We start from the raw sequence: 21,747 nt of genomic DNA on the forward strand, positions 1-21,747 counted from the left end.
GAACACAAACATCTAACAAAATGTTTTCACAAATAACTCTCTTTCAATCATTGCTCACCAAAAGCCTCTTATTGAGACATTCTCAGATGAGGAAGATTCGGACGAGGTAATTCCAAAGCAACATGAGCTTATCTATGATGCATTTATGTCACTATTCATGATAACTAAACACAAGGGTTGTTTCTTTTGTAGGAAAATGACAACTCGAAATCTTTGGATCCATTCTATGAGTCGCAGGAAAACCACAACTTGATCGGTGTTGCCAACATTTTCTTGGAGGTTTTGTTCCACGATGTTAAGTTGGATTACCATACGCCAATCATAAGTCAACAAGGCGAAGTTGCTGGACGACTTCAAGTCGAAATACAACGTATTGCTGGACAAATGCCACAGGATCGGATGTGTGAATCCATATCGGAATCGTCGTCTGATTCCCGCGATGACTATGATGATGCTCCCGACCCGATGGCGAATCAAATTACTTGTCGCGTAACAATTAAATGTGCCTCTGGCTTGCCATTGTCGCTGTCAAATTTTGTGTTCTGTCAATACACTTTCTGGGGTCATCAGGAAACAGTTGTCCCCGTTATTAACGCTGAAACCACGGCCAGAGATCAAAATATGGTCTTTAAATTTGATCATACAAAGGACTTTACTGTAACAATCAATGAAGAATTTCTAGAGCATTGCATTGAAGGAGCCCTATCAATCGAGGTCTGGGGCCATAGAAGTGCTGGATTTTCAAAGTCGAAGGGGTGGGAAGTTGAACAGCAGCAAGCCAAAGCGCGTTCATTGGTCGATCGTTGGGCTGAATTATCGCGCAAAATCGAACTGTGGGTAGAGATACACGAATTAAATGATAATGGGGAATATGGGCCGGTTGAAGTTAGCAACCGTACCGAAGTTCTGACTGGCGGCATATACCAATTGCGTCAAGGCCAACAGCGCCGTGTCCATGTCCGTGTAAAACCTGTTCAAAATTCGGGGACATTACCTATTATATGTCAGTCTATTGTAAACATATCTATCGGCAGTGTCAGTGTGCGATCGCGTTTGCAACGGGCTTTAGACTCATATCAAGAGGAAGATTTGACCATTCTTCGAGAGAAATGGAGTGAAGCCCTCGGCAGAAGGCGTCAATATTTAGATCAGCAAATCCAAAAACTTATCAAAAAGGAAGACAAAACAGAGGAAGAACGTGAGCGTGAATTAAGCCTCGTCCACCAATGGGTTTCGTTGACAGAGGAACGCAATGCAGTATTAGTTCCAGCACCTGGATCAGGAATTCCTGGAGCACCAGCATCGTGGGACCCACCATCCGGAATGGAACCACATGTCCCCGTTTTATTCCTTAATCTGAACGCTGATGATCTCTCGGCACAAAATACAAACGATGAATTCTCCATTGCCGGCATCAATTCTATACTATCTAAGGAGCATGGGCACAAATTCTACACTCTGCAAATTCTACAACACCTCGACAAAGATGTGTGCGCTATTGCCAGTTGGGATTCATCTATGCATGACAGTCCTGCTCTCAATCGTGTTACAGAGGCCAACGAGAGGGTTTACTTGATCTTACGAACAACAGTGCGTCTTTCACATCCCGCTCCGATGGATTTGGTGCTGCGAAAACGCCTATGCATCAACATAAAAAAAGGACCAAGCATAACAGATCGGCTCAAGAAGTTCCGTCTGGTGAGAACAGATACAGCCATACCCAGTACAGGTGTAACATACGAAGTAGTCTCGAACATACCAAAAGCCTCCGAAGAATTGGAGGATCGGGAATCCCTTGCCCAATTGGCGGCAAGTGGAGATGATTGTTCGGCCAGTGATGGCGAAACTTATATAGGTACGTACATAATTAGATTAGAACGTTTGAGTAAATTTGCTTATATTTTTTGTTCTTCAGAGAAATACACGCGTGGCGTGTCAGCTGTGGAGAGTATTCTAACCCTGGACCGTTTAAGGCAAAATGTGGCAGTTAAAGAATTGGAAACTGCACATGGCCAACCGTTGTCCATACGCAAGACTGTCAGTGTACCTAACTTCTCTCAGGTAATGTGTCATTTGATTCTTGTTTTTCCTAGAAAACTGGCCACTGCATCAGCAGAATATTTGCGTTGCGTGTCCGGCTATGCTTAATACACACACACACACTGTATTACTTACACACCTCTATTTCTACATTTGCTTAAGAGTATTGTCTTTATACCGTGCCGTATATAATTCAATGAAACTTAACTCTCGTAATTCGTATTTTTCTGAAATTATTCTTTCTTTCACTTCTTTTGTGCCTTCACTCTCATCTTATCAACAAAATAAAATATATATTCAATGTGTATGTTGTGTGACACCACCAATTTGAATCGATAATATTCACCTCAAACCTAACAATTAAATTGCTAATAATCTGATCTTTAAAATTCACCTATACTCACCACCTCTATCGTCAAAATTAACCCAATCTGTTGTTGATACACCCATAAAATCGTAATAAAAATCTGAATAAACAAACCGCACTATAACTTTTGTTATGATCAGGCGGTTAAAGATACACCCAATCCTGGAACAGTAAGTACTCAAAACAATTGCTTTAATAGAACATTTTCATGTACTACCTATTTTATTTATTAGATTTTTCATATTTTTTGTTAAATAATTTCACAACTGTTTTTCTTTTTGTTTTGAAAATGATGCTGTGTGTTGTGGGTTGATTTGTTTTTCCGTGTCATTTCCTCTTACGTTTCAATTCACTCCGAACTTGAGTATTAACTAAGTTTTCTTTATGTGTACTTTTGCAATAGATTATGGGCTTTGATGCTTCTATGGAGTCGTTGTTGAATGTGGGTCGATCTGAATCATTTGTGGATTTAAATCAATCGTTGGGATCCAAATTTATACCACAAGGTAAATACATATATGTCTGACGACTAGTCTAGAATAAACATTCTAGCCAATTTTATAATAAATTTGTGTGTATTTCAGTGCAAACAACACCTGTTGGAATGCGAGATTTCAATGCACGTTCTCGCCACAGTTTCGGAGGTAAAGGCAGCAATGATGACTCTCCAGGAAAACCATTTGGAATAGGTAAGCTCTTAAATATAACAACTCAAATGTTTAAAACATTTGATTTTCTTATATACATACATGCATACATATGTTTTTAATTGCAATTTAAAATCTTTTTACGTACCATATATTTATTTATTTTCTTGGACATAAACATCGCCATGATTACAACAGCATATTAGGGTGTGTCGATCATCCATTATAAAGCGAAACAGCTGTGTCGTATAACCATGCTTGTTTCCACAACATCATATGCATCTGACCTAATTGAATTGAAAATATTTTGTTTTCACAAAATATTTGGACAGCCTTCAAAAATATTTTCTTAAACCGCCCTAATATATATTTTGAAATAGATTCCTATATTTTCTATACACTGAGTCATGAAAATCAAGACTAAAAAAACTGCAATAAAAAATGTTTTAAACAAGTGATACAAGGCAAATTAATACGGTAGTGTGTGTGATGTGCTTGTTCCCGCATACAAAAACATGTAAAACTTATATGACTAGACATTTTGAAATCGGAAACATTTTCAAAAAGTGTTTTTTGATTTCCTTTATTTTTTGCTAATTAGCAAAACATTTCAATATATTTTCAGATTTTTTTGATTAAAAGTCCCAGAGAATTCGAATTCTGTAAAAACTATATGCAAAGAAATACATACATATAACTTCTTTAATATTAGCTCAAATAGAATTTGTTTTATTTTATCAGCCATCTAATAAAAAGTAGAAGAAAAAAACTGCATAGTCGGCTTGGATGCAATTTTCGCGATTTAAATTTTTTGTATTTGATTTTTTTTTTTTTTGTATTAAACTATTATTATTAAATTCTAAACCACTTTCAAAATCGAAAAATGAAATTCCTAAATAAAACAACGAAACAAATGTTAAAAATGGCTGACTTCCGTATCGTCAGTTTCTTTACAAATGACTGAAAATGTGCCAAGTATTATGTTTCTAAACGCCGTTGCAATTAACAACTACGAAGCTACGTGTTTCAAAACATTAAAAACACCAATTTTCAACACAGGTAAAAAGCAAACATGTATAATTTTTATTTCTGATGCATTTAGTTGCATTTTTGAGGAACAATGCATGAGTGTGCAACTGAAATATTTTTACGAAGTTTAAACAACACAAAGCAATTGACGATACGGAAGTCAGCCATTGTAACATTTCATTTTTTGTGAAAATAATTGACAGGTTTTAAAAAAATTTGGAAAAATAGTAATTATTCGAATCCTACTGTTAAGTAGGACTTAAAGTGTTTGTAATTAATCGTAGTTTAATAGAAGAGTACAGTGATTGATAAAAATAGACTTAAAATTTTAAATCGCGAAAATGGCAATTTTTGTGCAATTTTTTTTTCTTTTTATATTAGCTGATAAAAAATACACACAAAAATTGTATATGTGTGATATGTATCTTACGGAAAGTGGTAAAATACTAGAGATATGTAGAGAGACGCATGGCTATCTCAATATTTTTCTGTTTTTTTTTTTGCGTATTGCAAGAGAAACTTCTGATAAAAAGTAGACCGACTAAACTTTAGGTCAATAACTAATGTATTAGTATAAATGATCAAATATCAGAGTAATTGCAATAGGCGCTAAACTATTTTCTGAATTTTTATTGTGATTGCCATGACCTAAAATTACTTGATCGCTTATGTTCATTCAGTTAGTCTCAATCACTTAAGAGGAATAACTTTAGTTCCTTCCTAAAATGAATTTTGATCCGTGTGAAGCATAACAAAGTGGCAGTGGTGCAGGGCACCACATGGTTTGCCCGTCTGGAATATTGACTTTACTTTTTATGTTATGTTCGATAATTTGTGTTGATAATAGTGTTAAATAATAGTTTTTGTTTTTCAAGTAATAACAAACATATGGTTATTTCGTTGTTTCAAAAAAGGGAACATCTTTAACAACACATCGTACTCATTTTTACACTTTTAAAACAAAAAATCAGTACACTTGGATACAATATTTTTATCAGTACAATTGATTAGATCTCTGATGTCATGACTCAAGTATAAAACCCTAGTCTAATGCAACCCATTATTTACAAATTACATTGATTTTGCCAAAAAATAAAAAGTATTTTGAAAGCAAAATGTATTTTCTTTCACCTAATATAGCTTATCTTACTCTTTAGAATAGTTTTTTTTTTTAAAGATGACTTAGAATCCATTTGAAATTATACATTTTTCTTCTAATGCACAACAACAAAAAAAATAATTTTTAGTTTTCCCTTTATTAGTTTCTTCATTGGCATTTTCAGTACTTTAATCTTCACATAATTAAAAACACTTGCTCAAGCTTTTGTTTCATTTTGATGGGAACTGAAGCTACCACTTTTTAAAAACACGGCTACTGCTCGATAAAAAGAAGAAACGTTTCGCTGCTTTATTGCAAACTTTAGTTTTTTTGAATGTTTTCCATTTTAAGAATAAAAAGGAAATAAAATTCGATAGAAAATTTTCCAATGGCTAAATCAACCATTTCACATTAGCACACTCCACTTCACTTTTCACATTGACCATAAAAACAACAACAATTGAACGTGTATAATTGTCAAAACGCCACTCATTACTTTCAAATCACTCGTTCATGGTTTCAAAAAATAAACACTATTCATGTCTTATTCTGCATTCAAACTACTCTGAAACTGTTCGTTTTCATTTATGTTTTTCTTTTGTTTGATGTGAGTTTCATTATGTTTTATTTCATCGCCGTGATTATCTTCGATCATTTGGCACTGGTAGCCAACGACAAATCTGTTTGTTTGTGAATGTGTTTACCGGTGCCAATTCCTTTTTATCTATCTGTCTTTTTGAATAATGTCTGTGTATATTCTCAATTCTCGAAACATCACAACAAATGCGCAACAACAACAGGTTCCTACTTGTCAGGTAATAGAAAAAACGATGGATTTTTGAACAATCAAAATCCAAAAATATATTTTAAATGCAATTTTTAGAGAACGCAACTGTTCCAAAGTTCCTAAATAATTTGTTTTGTTGACAACACTGAACACTGGATTGTTACTTTTTATTGAAGAATTTTGGTTTTCTTCTTCGTTAGATACGCTCCTTTGTTATGAAACGCTGGTTTCGCAATTTTTCTTGAAAACACCCAGTTGATTTAACTTGTTTCTTTTTTACCCATAAACATACTTATTCAGCAAGTGAACATATCTCTCTCGGATACCTAAACTCTAGACAATAAATAAGCCATCCTAACTTTTTAATTTGAGTGTTAAGATTTTTTCAGTCCGGGTTTTCGTATTTTTAAAAACACACAAGTTTATTATTTAAATTTGTTGGTCTGTTTATTTGTAATCTGTCTGAAAAACACACACTGTCGTTTGCTCTCCTCTGTTTATTTATTTATCTTTGCCTCTCTCTTTTATATGAAACAAGAAATAAAACTTACAATCTGTCTGTCATTTAGTTCAATTTTCATATTTGTTTAGTTTTCAATGTTTGTTACCAATTGTGTTGTTACCAATTGTATTTCATTAACTTGATCATCCATAATCTTCCATCCATTCGCATTGGCTTCGACGTCATGAAATAACTTCCTAATTATTCGCCTCAAAAGATCATCGTCTATATCATTCATAATCAGCCCATTAACATGTGGATCTGCTTGTTGGAAAGCAGGACTATCAGTCATCAAACATAGAACATTGTATTAATATGTTGTGTACATATGCATATGTCTAGATAATAATAGTAAATAGTGCACCTTCAGCTAATTATATGCTAGTTCCTGTAGATGGTTATGCAATAATTTCGTTTAAGTTTTTAAGTCACAACTCATGTGTCATGCGTCATCTTCATCAATAACTCCATCTAAAAATATAAATATTTTATTGTGTCGCGGATTGTTCTTTTTTGGCTTGTCGCTTGTTCTACAAATTATACGAAATAGGTCTTTAGAAAGGACGTAGTGAATTTGAAATGCAGAAAACTCTGTGCATATCTCAGTGCCATGATCTAGAATGCAAATACACGTGTTTTTATATATGTATGTATATGAATATAAAATTCAACAGTTGAAACATTCTATATTTTCATTAAATCGTATTTTTTTAACTGGAATACGTTCCAGCTGTACGAACTATTTATTTTCCAGTTATTGAGTTTTTTTTTTTTAAATTTACGTCCATTTTGGGTTAAAAATGTCGTTGTTTAACATTTGGGAAGTGTTTTGTTCGTTCTGAATGTAATTCAATGTCAAATTATTATTAGCTCTTACATTGCTTTCACCGATTTATCCATAAGAACATCGTTGACTGCAATTCATGTTGGCTAATTGTACTCTGGTTTATATAACCTCAAAAATGTTATTTACAAATTTTCTCCCATTTTAAGTATACAAGTGTTTGCAGAATACCGTTCTTCCACTCTACATCAATTTAATCGCGATTATTACAACAGCAACAAACCATTCTCTCTTCGTAATTGCAACTTTTTTGTCGATTCAATTGAATATGAAATATATCGTACTAAAAATACTAAAAGCAATTCCATACAACTAACTACATTATATAAATGATGGATATCAAATGGAAGAAAACAAAATTAAAAAATCTCTTTTAAAATCAATTACCAAATGTTCAATGGCCCCAAATTTGTTCGATATCAGGATTTTTGTAATATTATATTTTTGAAATGTTTCGAACTGCATTCTGGATTGTATACAGCACTGAGTTGACTATATTAAGTCAATTTATATCTGTGGTTTTCTGATAACAATAGCATTAGTCGACAAATATTAATTTTGACTTATTGTAACAATGCACTATGGTTTCAAGCAGGAATTTTTTGGCCAAAACTATTTTTTTGAAGTTTCAAAATTTTAATTTGTTTTTGCGCAGAATACTAAAAAACACATCAAGTCAATCGAAAATAATTAGCTTTTGTAAATACCGTTAGTTTCCGTTGATTGGCGCAGTACCAAAGTTGACACTTTTTTATGTAAAAATAAAACAGAATTTGTGCTGCAAAATATACAATTTTTGTTGTATTGTGTCGCTGCATAAATATACAGAAGTGAGACCAAAGTTATTATGAATCGGAAAGCTGTTAGTGAGTACTTTCATAATATTTACAAAAAGAACGAAGAAATTTGTAAAATTAGCGTAATAAAATCAATGTTTTATATATATATTGAACATTATTTTTTACAAATATTTTTTATATATATTTAAACTTTTAAAAAAATGTCCAAATATGTCCACCTCCAAATCGAATTTGGAAGGTAGCAGGGGGTCTGTACTAATAAAATCAGAAGTCAAATCTTGGCTCAAATTTTCCACAATTAAAATAAAGTGGATTTTTCTTTTTTAAGATGGGAGCATTTTTTTTTTTAAGTACGAGTACATACCTGTTGTGACTGTACGTAGTATCCAATTGAAATAGAACGCTAATACCAACATATATCAACCGATTTTCCTTAAAATTCATATTTAAGGGTTACAGAGTGTAGAAAACAAGTGTTTTTTTATTTTTATTTTTATTTTTTAATACGTCCCCTTTTTGTTGTAGCCCTCACATAAAAGTACCGTCCGATTTTAGATATTTTGTGGATTTTAGCGACAATTTATGACCGATTCGGCTGAAATTTTGGTATTTCGACCTCTTGGAAGATATGAATCCTTCGTACCAAAAATTATTAACATAGGTCAATGATTTAGTTTAGAACCCACATAACGGGACCACCCTTTTCAACAAATGTTGGCAATTTTTGGTCATTTTGGTCGATAAAACGTAAGAATTGCTGTTTGTACACATTCATTATAAATAATAATTAATTTCAATACAAAATGGACGTTGAAATAGTTTTGGCCAGAAAATTTGGATTTAAGACCATTGTGCAATGTGTTTGTTTTTTTTTTTTTGGGAACTTTCATTGAAAAATAACGGAGAACATTTTTCTCTGAATTGTTTTGCATCCGCGGACGTGTTAAAATGCATGAAAAATGTCGATAACCTTGAGCAGATGTTATACAAAAAAAAACTCATCTTTGCATCTGCAAATCTGCCAATTTCGACTTTGCTGCTTTTCCAGAAAATCACAGAAATGTTGGCATGCTCATCAGTAAGGATTAAGTAACTAACACATCTGCACCTGTTTTTAACACCTGACTATAGAACACTTAGTCTTTTAATATAATCATTATCCAAGAAATCAGCACATTATGTTAATCTTAGTAAATCTGTATAATCGGATCACCACAAGGTTTAGTTCCTGTTTTAGTTTTCGAAATGCTATTTGTTTGTGAAGCAAATTAAATAACTAAATACTAATCTCTTGTAAATATTGAATATTTCTTCTTTGGGAATGCAGCTCGTCCAACATTCTTAAATTTGAATTTGAATTCAAATTCACTAAGAACACAACCGACAAAACGTAGGTTTATTTGACATTAAAATCGCATCTCTCATATGCGAAATATGTATATATACAAAAAGATATTTATGTGCTCCCAAGTCTAATAATGGTTTCCTTGAATTGTAGCATCACCGGCCACAAGCAAGTTAATGGGTATGCGAATGACCACGTTGCATGAAGAACCTTTAGGTGGTCATCGTTCCCTAGCCGAAGAACCCGAGGACAGCTTAAGCGACTCGGAGTATAACCACGATTATGATTTGGACAAACAACAACGGCTAAACAGCTACCAGACGCCACGATCAAGGCTAACATCTTCAAAAACTATGGATTCATTTATGGATGTTAGTTCGCATTCAAATCACAGCTATTTGAGCTATACGTCAAACGTGAATACAAACTTGAAGCATCTAACTGGTTTGGCAACACCCAGCATGAGCTCTTCAACCTCCAGCGGTTATGGTTCACAGGTGAATATAAATAAGTTAAAAGCTCCCTTAGATGTGTTCTAAAGCATTATATTTATGTCTGCCAGGCTGTTTCATGTACTAACCTAACAAACGATGATATTGCATCTATGCGTTCCATGAGCATTGATGAAACGCCAGGTAATTATACTTTTTGTTTTTCAAAACTGGAAAATCTCAACATATACAATTTCAGATTTCGATCGCATTAATTCAAATTCTCCACCCAATCGTGCTACAACACATCGTGTAAATCCATTCCTAAAAGATATGCCAAATGCATCAAATAGTAACAAAAGCTTTGAAACGATAGTTGCTGGCAACCAAGTGCCAGATCAGCAACAAACCAAGTCACAAGCGGCGATTACTAATGACTCGACTGTCACTCAGTTGCCAAAAGAAGAATTAGTGCCACAACAAGAAATAATCGAATCCGACCAGGATACAATTCTTCGTAATTGTTCATCGAATCAGTCAAATGTACCAAATCAGGAACAGCAGGACAACATGAGTGCTGATTGTAAAAATGAAAACATTTTCAATGTCGAAGACAACAACAAAACATCTATAATACAGAATAATAATAACAACAATACGTCATTTAACAACACTGACAATCAAAATGGAAACGAAATCATCGAAGGTACTGGCGTCGTGAAAACAGTACTACCAGCTGGAAAAGTTGTGAGAAGAAAAAAGACACCTCCTCAAAGTGGCAGCAATGGTAATGAAACAGCCAATGGGCCAACATTGAATAACAATCGCACAAATGCAATGCAAAGAATGTCAATAGCAAAGATGGAGGGATTGGCACACAACACATCTAATGATTATCTCAATGTATCTTCAATGAGCACCAGCATGGAAATTGAAGGCAAGTCTATTCAAGCAAATTATCTTTGAAAACTATCACCAAACTACATATTAATATGGAATTTTTTCTTTCAGATGAATCCAAACATGTTGATATAACCTTACCCGATTGGGTTACTGTAGGGGAATCTGTTTTGATCAGACCCTACAATACAAGCGGTGTAATTTCGTATGTTGGCACCACACATTTTCAAGCTGGCACATGGATTGGTGTTGAACTCGACACACCCACAGGCAAAAATGATGGTACTGTTCAAGGTATCCAATATTTCCAATGCAAGCCAAAACATGGCATTTTTGTACGATTTGACAAATTAATACTGGACAAACGAGGTAAGGCAATGAGAGCCTACAAAGCTGAAAAAACAAACAAAGGTGTGTAAAGCTGGTCTTCTTGAAACCCAGATAATTGAGTAAAACACAACATACATCTTTTTCTTGCAGATACAAACGCATTACCCCGCTCAAAGAGCAGAGGTGAAGCTCTCAGTTCTCTGAGTGGTGCTGGAGGGCGTAAATGATTATTTCCGAAATGTTCGCATCAAATGCAGAGATGGGCCACTATCACAAGCGCAAGGCAAAACTATGCAACCACAGCAACATCAAATGGAATATCCGTGCCAAATCAAAAGCAACAACTCCCACATATGCGCCGAACAACATCCGTTGTGACAGAATCGACGTCCGTCATTTCCACTAAACGCACATGTTCCATAATGCGAATGTCAACGTACGATGCGAACACCTTCAATACGAAAAAGACGAATCGACGCTCAACGGCATTTTAAAGAACCCATGTTGAATGCACCTAAAATGTCGTTCGATGCTAAACACTTAAAACCCAATACTATGGCTAGAGGAAGATATATGACTACTAGAAAAAGGAAACACACACAGACACAAGCAAAATTAGAAAATCAGAATTAGAATAAACATTTCTCCTACTTTCCCTCTAGATGATGAACCTGCTTGAACGAAGAGAACAAAATTAGCTTCCTTAAAGCGAAAACCATGTCTTTTACGTATGTTTCAGTTTTTACTAGGTTAAACCAACGTATTGTATATCGTTGCACTAGCTTAGATGACGCTTTCATCAAAATAGATATTCTTATTAATGTCTTGTAAACTTATATATGACATTCTTCGCCCTTACAACTTCTATTACATTTAAAGCACACCTTCCGATTTCGCCCTTTATTCGAACAACGACGAACGACGAGTTATGACATATTGTATAAATAGTTAAACGTGTGCATTTCCTTCTGCAATCACATTATTAGACAAATTTGTATATTTTTTGTTAAGAGTTTTTAAATAGATACCTCCACATTTTGTGTACTTTTATTTTGGACGTTTACGTAAAAACTCCAACAAAAGAAGAAACTTTTAGTTTAGGATTAATATTTTTGTTTGTATTTTAATTGTTTTGGTGATTCCTCGTCTGATGAAAATTATTGTAAATCTTTTTATTATGTAAGTTTACTTTACGTACTATCAATGTGATGTTTTTATTTTGTGTTATTTTTTAAATTCCGTTTTTTTTTTTTTAATTAAGTATAAAGCCTTTTTTTGTAAGCAACGAATTAGCCAGTCGCTAGCCAACTTTCTAAAAACTATTTTGATTTAAAACAAATCCTAATCCTTTAGTCGTATTTGAGGTACGATGCATTTACATTCTTAATGCGATAAAAGAATAGAGCAAATTCAATCAAATTTTCCCTGGGTTTTGTGAAACAAATATAATTTAAAAAAAGTATTTTAGTATATACACATATTTCATTAGTTATACGAACTATTATATCTATTAAATTTTCTTTTAATTATAGAATCTTTTAATTATATAATTTAATGTGATCTAAAGTCAAGACGAAAAGTGTTGACTTTAAAAAGGACTCTTTTTTAATTTTGCAATAAAATCATTACAATTTTAAACTTTTTTCAAGTGCAATATATATTTTTCTTTATTTGTAAACACCGTTTTTTGTTTCATTTTATTTACGTTTTTTTTTAACTAACCAGAAAAATTCTGCTAATTAAAGATTTTCACGTTCATGAGATTGATTTGAAAGATATTTTCAATTGTTTTGCATTCATTTCGAAGCACATTTTTTTAAATACAATACAGTGTATTATTTTTTAGTATCATCGAATTGGTATGATTATACTCTCGGACAAGCAATATAGAGATTCGCCGACATAGGCACGACAATTAAAAGAGGATATAAAAATATGAAATCCAAATTTATTTTTAAGTAAATATGAGATAAGTAAATAACGACGAAATTATAGTTTTAGTAGTAGTCTCTTAGATGAAATGCGTGGAAGATGCAATAGAAAACTACGAGTGAAATTTGATTATATTAGAACAGCTTCAATGAGCATTTACCAGCAGGATCGTCGTGTAGTCTTTAGAATAATATTAAAACAACATAAACATTCTAATAATAATTAATGAACAACATGATTCCGAACCTTTAAAACCTACCTTCGAGATATGTTTTAAGATATACATTGAACACTCGAAACGAAGCAACAATACAAACAAATCAACAAACTAAACATTTCCCTGAACATTGTACGTACGATATTTTTCAAGATTGCAACGTCAAAAAAAAAAAAAAACACAATTACACAATGTAACAAATCGTTTTACGTAAGTATCCATCCAAAGTAAAAATTTGTTGATTAAAAAAAAGAAAATGTGCAATATATTAAACAATAAAAATATGTATTACAATATTATATTTACTAATAGACTATGAATGTTTTGAAATTCACACTCTTACCAAAAAGTATGTCAAAAGAAGATAAAACATGCAAATCTTACAAAACGTCCAAAATGTTTTTTAATTTTGTTATTTTAATGAAAAGAATTAAGAATTATACACCACAATATTTCTTGATATTTTTATATATACATATATATTTACATACACACATGTACTATGTGCTATTATTCTTCTTATAAAAAACAAACAAAAATTAAACCATCCAAATCCCGAAAGCTATTCCAGTGGACCTATTCTGTAACTTTTTAACGACAGTCGTAATTGTTATTTTTTTTTTCGAGAAACTCATTTTAACAAAATAATTAACAACCTTGATATTCTGTAAACAAGTTTTAACAACTTTCGTTAAAAATGTCGTTATAGAAACAACACCAAAATTGTCGTAGTTTAAAAATCGACAAATGTTTTTTGTTTAGGAATACATTGAAAATTGAAAGCTTTTGAAAGTTTATCGTCAATTTGTCTACATTTTTACAAAATAGCGTTGTCGATTGTCGGATTGTTAAAAAGTTACAGAATAGGCCTACAGTTTTCAAGAAAACAAATTACAAGACACATTTTTTATTTTGTTCTCCATTTTTTAAAATTTGAAACAAGGTGTATATTTGATATTAACAGAAAAAGGCTAAATGTGTGTTTAATTGAATCCTAAGCAAGTTGGGAAGTCCTCAGATATTACATTATAACACATGCATTCGACAGAGTCGATTTGCATTTACATATATATGAATGTATGCTGCCCTCCACATCCGAATTGTTCGACTTCTAATATAAAAAAATAAAAACTACAATATCACCAAAACCCATATTGTATGGAGAAGTTATATGAACATGATAACAGTTTGGTAGATTAGACACTTCCTCTTTTTTGCTAATAGAAATTTAATAAAAAAAAAAAACCAAACCAAAACGTAAAGAATCTAAAGTTTCTCATTGACACAAACAAAACAAAAAATTTAAGCACAAATTTTCATCGCTACATAAAATTAATAAAAAAAAAAAATATTGCTTATAGCGAGCATGATGCATAACATAACTTCAAGATAACAACACACGCTTTGTATACCCATCAGCATACACTAAATAAAATTAAAAAAAAAAAAAAAAATAACTGTAGCAAGGCCAAGCCGCAAGTAAATATATATACAGTGATATCCAGTTGAAAGCCCACCCTCAAGTGCAAACAACTTTTGTATAAAAAAAAAACATTTTAACAAGGATATATTACATATTTTCATGTTGATCGGATGGATGAACACTACACTGTATACCGACGGGTTTAAATTATTGTTATGAATATAAATGACGAATTCTAAAAACGACCGAGTTGACGGAGGGAAAATGAAGTTGTGCATATATTGGTTTGAACTATAAACTAATGCCACCGTGACCGTGTGAAGCTTCTCTATAAGTGGTGTCTTAAAACTTTCCTTTCGTTAAAGTTGGATTCTGATATTTGTGATTTTTATGCGATTTTATTTTTTTTTTTTTTGTCTTGAATTTTTGCATACTTCTTCAGCCCTATTCTGAACATTCCCATGGGAGCGAAAATTCCCATTTCCACGCTTTCCATATTCTCAACGACGTGGGAACAGCAAAAAATGGGAGATGAAATTTCGAAATTCGAAATTAGTTACACCAAATTATTATAGCATACTTTTGGGGCTGTAATTCTGTTTTATCATACAAAATGCATATTTACACTGAATTCACGGTTTTTGAATTAGGTAAGTAAAGGCTCAACTCCCAATGCAACAAACTTGCACTGATTTATGGATTTTTTAAGTGAATGGAGACAAACGTTGTGTGGTGTTGTACTAATAATAATAAGCACATTTTCTTCAAAATGTGCGAACTGGTGTAAGCATTTTTTTAATTATTAGGCAAACATAAGTTTTGTTTGAGTTAGGGGTTTAAAGAGTATATCGCTACTTTTACTTATTCCTAATGATCGCTAGACCTCGTATTTTGCATATTTAATTTTTTAATTTAATTTTTTGCAAAAATATAAATTCAGATATTTTTCTCGATTATTACATATTTTTTCGTATTATTACATATCCTTCGCCATAAATGCGAGAATCCTTGCTTTGCAATAAAGATAATCCAAGAGAAACGCGACTTAGTACGCGGAATTGTGGAAATACGTTTTTCCAGAATTTTCTATTCTCAATGTGGCAATATACGCTGATATAGTAAATGGATCCCAACGTGGCTGGTTTCATCAGATTCGGCGAGTAAAATACCTAAATTCACGCAGGGTTCAAAGGGAATTAAATGACACTTGTAAATTTTTCACGCGAAAATAGTTTTTTTTTAAAACAAATTTACGCGCCAAATAATAGGATCCTAATAATAGTCCAAAGACGGCAATTTGGATTCCTATTATTAGGATGTCGCGCGGAGCACAATCACGAGATATATGTACATCAAACAACGTAAAATAACGATTTCTATAATCCTATAATGAGTGTTGAACATTAACGGCTTGTGCATCCGGATTATTATAAAAAATTAAAAAAAAAAACTCTTAAATTCAGTCTTAAAAATGTTAGCATCTTCTTAGGTGGACGAAGAGGTCATAGCGAAAAATCATACATTATAGTTCTAACGCTTCTAGTATTGGTCAAGGAGTATTCTTCAATTCCTTCTTTGAAATGGAGTGTTAAGTGAGAATTCGTTCATAACCATTTTTATTAACCTGCACAACATGGTTTATAGATAAAAGTTGAAAATATGAAGATTTAATATATCCTGTTTTAGAATACATATTATATAAACAAACTTGATTGAATTTGAAGATAATTTTAACTGAAAGTCACGGTACTTATAAATATTTTAAATAAGTTTACGCTTACTTATCTTCTACATTTAAATAATAATCTTTAAATTAATATGTGTTTTCTTTAAAAGAAAAGCTTCCAATAATGTTGATTTCGAAGGAGATCTATACCTAAAAAATCAAAGCTGAGCCTAATCTAGCTAAAAAGTAACAGATCATCGAGTATCTCTTTGGACGCAATATTGCAGTTTAGTCGGCTGGCATAACGCAGATCTTTCTGCATTATAGCTAGACAGAGCCAGCTATTTTATAAACAGTCTGACTATCGACGTCTAGGTTTGTCTTTATTACTTCTACCTCCTTATTCATTGCAAAGTAATATTCTAACGCTTAGAAATAAGCAATAGTACTCAGACAGCTTCAAGATGGAGGTATAGGAGGAGATGCGATGTGCTTCCTGCATTTGACAATGTTATAAGAACTTGGTGTGGCGTGAGCATTGGAGACGCTGAACAAGCGGGATATTCGTCTCAGTGCCTTTTAACAGTATGTAATAAATTGATAATTTCAAACTTGATAATTAATTTAAACATTCAGTGCAATATTTACAATAAGTGACTACGGTAGTGAAACTACTCTAGTTTTAAATAAATATGTTTGATTGTTTCCGTATTGCGACAAGAGTTGATAACGAGTTATCGGCGATGTAGCTGATTGTTTTTATACCCTCAGCATTTATGCTAACGAGGGTATATACACTTTCACACGGGCAAAATGTGCATCATCGAAATAATGGTTTTAGACCCCAAGTATGTTTAGACGAAATGTGTTTCGGACAATTTGGAAATCGATTTAGCAATGTCCGTCCGTCTGTCTGGCTGGCTGGTGCGCACGATGACTCTCGAACGGATGAACCGATTTTGGTCCAAAATTTGGCTTTCGCAATATTTTGTCCAAACTTAGTTTAAGTTCGAAGATGGGTTTTATCGGTCCGTTCCTTCCGGTACCTCCCTCACAAAAGTTCGGAAATGTGCGCACGATAAAGCTTGAAGGAAGTAACCGATTTGGTCCATACTTTGCACATCGTGACCAGACTTAGATGAGTTTCCAATATGGACTCAATCGGTCCATTCCTTCGGGTACCTCCCACACAAAATTTTTGAAAAGTTCAGTTTAGGACCTGTTCACGAATCGCTTTGATTTTTGTTGTAGCAACTTGCATTTCATCAGGGACAAGTCCATACTTCCTGAGAAAATAACCTGAAAGGTACAAAAAAGCCCTATGACACCGTGTGTAGTGGTTGGAGCGCAAGATAACTCTCGAATCTGCCGATTCGGTCCATAATTTGGTCTTTGTAATATTTTGTGGAAGCTTAGTTTAAGTTGGAACATAAGCCATATAGGTCCACTCCTTCAGGTACCTCCCCCACAAAAGTTCAAAAATGTTCGAAAAAATTGTGCACACGATAACTCTTGAAGGGAGTGACCGATTTGGTCCATACTTTACACATCCTAAAATATTTTCCAGATCTATATCGGGTTCGAATATGGACTATATTTGTCCACTCCTTCGGGTACCTCCCACACAAAATTTTGGATAAATTCACTTTAGGACCTGCTCTCGAATTACTTTGATTTTTGTTGAAGCAACTTGCATTCGCTGTCTCAATTACGGCAGTAAAAGTTTTTTTCAGGGGCAAGTCCATACTTCTTGAGAAAACAGCCCCTAAGTTGTAAAAAATCCCCTATGGCACCATATGTAGTGGCTAGAGGGTTTGAACCGAAGACTGCGTTCGTCCACACTTTGGATATTGTAATATTTCTTCGAATATTAGATGAAGGGGTCGATCATCGATAACAATTATCGTTGAGTGGCGTTTCCAGTTGTCAAAATTGAACCACGTATGGCAACTCTCAACTGAAGTTGCGAATCTCAGTTTACGAAGCGGCTGTTTTTCAGCAACCACAAATTTTCAGTTGCAGTGAACATTTTCGAAGAAACAAGAAGTAAAATAGAAGGAAAAATAAACATTTTGTTAACAATTATTGATTCTTTGCATCATTAATTAATTTTGTGTATCAATATGGTGAAAATAACGACAAAGCAGCAGTTCGAAATTTTAATTGATAAACTGAGTGAAAATCCAAACTTAGCCCGAGGAGTTCGGGAGTTTTGGTGAAACAAAAGCCACAGCGGATAGTTTAAACAGTCATGGACCTCCAACACGAACACCTGAAGAGTGACAAATACAGTGAATTTGGTGACAAATACAGATCTTTCCACATGATCATCAGCTTACAGTGCACATGGCAATTCCAATGGATTCGACTTGTCCCTCAAATTTCTTCTAATAGATGCAATGTCCTGTACACTTTCTTCATCATCAAAAAATAATTCCACCGAACTTATCATTTTTTGGGACAGCAAATAAAACTTGACGATCCGAAGATTCAATGGGCAGGTTATATTTCAATCTTGGGTTGTTTTCCAAATTTGCTCGAAAACTCAGCCAAAGTATTAAAATATTGTCCAGAATACACAAAAGAGTTATCCAAAGCGCAATTATTTTTAAAATGTGTTTTTTTTTTTTTTTTTTTTTTTTTGGCGAATAGAGGTCACAAGTTTGAAAAAACACTGATCGATAACATGTTTATCGACCACCCAGTTGAGTTGACATTCATGGTACAACATTTCGTCTCAGTCGCGCAGACAACTGACAACGCAACTCAAGTTTAGTGGCAATACAAGATAGACCCAGAAATTCGAAGGTGGTGCTTATAGGTCCACTCCTTGCGGTACCTTCCCCACCAAAGATCGAAAATATTCGCTGAAGTGGTACACGCGATTTCTCATAGACGTAGCAACCGATTTGGTCCAAACATTGGATATCTTAATATTGTCGAAACTTAGCTTATGTTCAAATGTAGGCCATATCTGCCAAATCCTTGTGGTACCACCCGCACAAATGTTCAACATTTTTGTGTTGTTCGAGGATCCTTTGGACATTTTTACCGAAGGTTTTCCTAGTGGCCCTCTTTACAGCGATATTATGTTTTTCGTAGGCTAGTGTGATAAAAAAGCCCTATCTATCGATATCCCCACAAGCTTTTGAGCTTTAATCCAATCCATACTATTGTCGGTCGCAATATGGAGTAGACCCATTTTTTCGTGTGTTTATGGCAACAATGAGGTTGCCATCAGTTTTTATTAAGTGATTAGTGGTGATAATGTTACCATCAGTTGTTGCTAATATCGACCAGCTGCTATTGAGCACTGCAATTAAAACATTTTCTTTTCCTTTACCCCAATATACATATATACAGTATAGCTCGTTAATCTGAACAACGTCGTAATCCGCGGTAAAAAATATTTACACTGTAGACTTTGTAATCCGGATAAAATTTTTTACTTGAATAATCCGGATATACGTTTGTTTTCTATTATATATAATGGTTTGCAGGGGTAATTTGACTTAAAAAGCCAAAAGCAAAATAACTTTGCTCAGATTTTAGGGCTCTATTTAGCGATAGGTTGGTTTAGTTTGTGGAGAAAAGCGTCCGAATGATTCTTCTGTCCAACCATACAAACCTTCTTTCGTCGCTGCATCCAATCCATTTCTCAATGCTTGCCACGTGTATACAAATTTGTTTCTTAGACGCTAGAATCTCAAAAAGCTGTTCCTTATGACCAGTAAACAATTCACAAGCATTTTTGTTCAAATATCACTTCACAAAGCTAAAATGGTAATAAAAATCAAAAATTCGCGAAAATAAAATGACTGTTCTATCCTGATGACCAAAAATAAATGCCTATTTTTCATAGGCATTTTCGGAAAATGGTAGAAGTGAAGACTGAGGGTGCCAAGGCATCCACACCAACATCAGTCGAAGTTTTTGGTTTTTTAAGTGTTTTTGTTTTTTGGTTTTTTTAAGTTCGAGTATCCATACGTTATTGAGTTGCTGGAAGGTCCAGGGGTAAACCGTGGTATTGCCTTCTTACCACAGCAAGGGCTTGACAAACCAAGTTCGTTACCCGTTGATTCGCCCAGGTATCAACGAGGCTCCGTTCAAATACAGTTTATAGGTACCCCACTGCAAACCTTGAAAACACCGATAGGCACGAGTATTACTCATAACACCCCGGTGTTGGGGGATATCTAATGGGTAGGAGATCACTACCTGGATAACCTTTGGTCAGCCGCACTTTTCCGATCTCAAAAAGTCATGTAGAACGGAGTTCTGTTAATCCATTCAGGATAACATGTCGAGTATCGAGAAATAGCGACCTAAGCCCCTGCATCGCTTCAAGATTGTTACACCTGACAGGGGACATTGACATAAATTACGTACATATTTATACTAGCGTTAATTTTTTACATTGTTTGCAAATGCAAATGGAGAAATCCATAAACACAAATGTCTGAAAAAAAATGCTCAACGCTAAACCTATAACCCTTGCTTTTTTTTAAATTGTTATCCAAAACGATGTTAAAATTAATCACTTCGACAACTAATGTCAAATGCCAAACCGAGAACTTTAAAATCTTAGGGGTCGATTATGGATTGCAATCCAACTGTAGAGTTGCCAGAAGAAAGGGTCACAAAATAATTGAAACGACAGAAATCGTTGTCAAACTCATTCAACAGCAGTTTTTTGAACCCTCAGCTTTTTTGTTATATATATCAGAATTATTTACTATGTAATAATAATTGAATTTCAATGCAGAAATGTAATTTTCTGTTTAAATTTTCTACTAGCAATGCAATTGGAGTTGGGTTTCCATGCATAATCGACATGTTATTTCGCTGTTCACGAACTTTTTTATTTTATTGTCCGAGCCAGAAATATATATTCATTTATTATGCTTCGCACGCATTTTCATGCCAAACCTGATTTTTAAGAGTCACGCACTATATCAACATATCGAAGGGATAAACAACAGCAACATAAACATCTCGAATGAAAAGAAACCAAAACAGAAGTGTATTCTCTTGCTCTCTATTATTTTATATAACACACATTCGCTAATACTTGTGGTAAATTGTTAAAACGTTTTCAGACTAGATAGACATCAGCAGCAAGCAACAAGCACACTCTATAAATTCTACAACAATTGCATGAATTACAAGAACACCATACAAATAATAAAAAACAATATATGAATCTTATTTCAATTCTTAAAGAAATACTGCGCTGTAAAGAAAAACAAAAATACGAAAGGTTACGACGAAAGTCCTCCCTTATTTCAATGTCATTAAAATAATAATAACTAACAAAAATAAATATTTAAAAAGATATTATATAATAAAAAGGTAACGAACATACAAATATAAAATAATTAACATTAA

The 21,747-nt window shown here is 33.5% G+C and overlaps 2 protein-coding genes across 34 annotated transcripts in view; one reads left to right on the forward strand and one right to left on the reverse strand.

Annotated features, from left to right (window-relative positions):
* The window catches only part of LOC141406749 (nose resistant to fluoxetine protein 6-like), an 81,681-nt gene extending 72,267 nt beyond the window's left edge, over positions 1 to 9,414 (reverse strand). Inside the window, exons 1-2 of one of the 11 annotated variants that reach the window (XM_073992747.1) lie at positions 5,679 to 9,414; positions 3,203 to 3,341 (exon numbers count right to left, since the gene is read on the reverse strand). In XM_073992747.1, coding sequence (XP_073848848.1) covers positions 3,203 to 3,241 — 39 coding nt within the window. In that variant the 5' untranslated portion in view covers positions 3,242 to 3,341; positions 5,679 to 9,414. Of the gene's footprint in view, positions 1 to 3,202 lie in introns of all 11 variants that reach the window. The other 10 variants (XM_073992745.1, XM_073992743.1, XM_073992744.1 and 7 more) reach the window with 10 other exon arrangements.
* Positions 1 to 21,682, forward strand: part of Khc-73 (Kinesin heavy chain 73) — a 41,334-nt gene extending 19,652 nt beyond the window's left edge. For 12 of the 23 annotated variants that reach the window (XM_073992719.1, XM_073992723.1, XM_073992724.1 and 9 more), the window contains 11 exons: positions 65 to 106; positions 193 to 1,855; positions 1,916 to 2,061; positions 2,811 to 2,913; positions 2,992 to 3,096; positions 9,443 to 9,505; positions 9,614 to 9,957; positions 10,023 to 10,095; positions 10,151 to 10,828; positions 10,903 to 11,202; positions 11,272 to 21,682. In XM_073992719.1, coding sequence (XP_073848820.1) covers positions 65 to 106; positions 193 to 1,855; positions 1,916 to 2,061; positions 2,811 to 2,913; positions 2,992 to 3,096; positions 9,443 to 9,505; positions 9,614 to 9,957; positions 10,023 to 10,095; positions 10,151 to 10,828; positions 10,903 to 11,202; positions 11,272 to 11,348 — 3,594 coding nt within the window. In that variant the 3' untranslated portion in view covers positions 11,349 to 21,682. The remainder of the gene's footprint in view (positions 1 to 64; positions 107 to 192; positions 1,856 to 1,915; positions 2,062 to 2,810; positions 2,914 to 2,991; positions 3,097 to 9,442; positions 9,506 to 9,613; positions 9,958 to 10,022; positions 10,096 to 10,150; positions 10,829 to 10,902; positions 11,203 to 11,271) is intronic. The other 11 variants (XM_073992731.1, XM_073992729.1, XM_073992730.1 and 8 more) reach the window with 3 other exon arrangements.
* Positions 21,683 to 21,747: the final 65 nt, after the last annotated feature.

Source organism: Musca autumnalis, unplaced genomic scaffold, assembly GCF_047663935.1.
Source record: "Musca autumnalis isolate F117 unplaced genomic scaffold, ASM4766393v1 scaffold_5, whole genome shotgun sequence".
NCBI lineage: Eukaryota > Metazoa > Arthropoda > Insecta > Diptera > Muscidae > Musca > Musca autumnalis.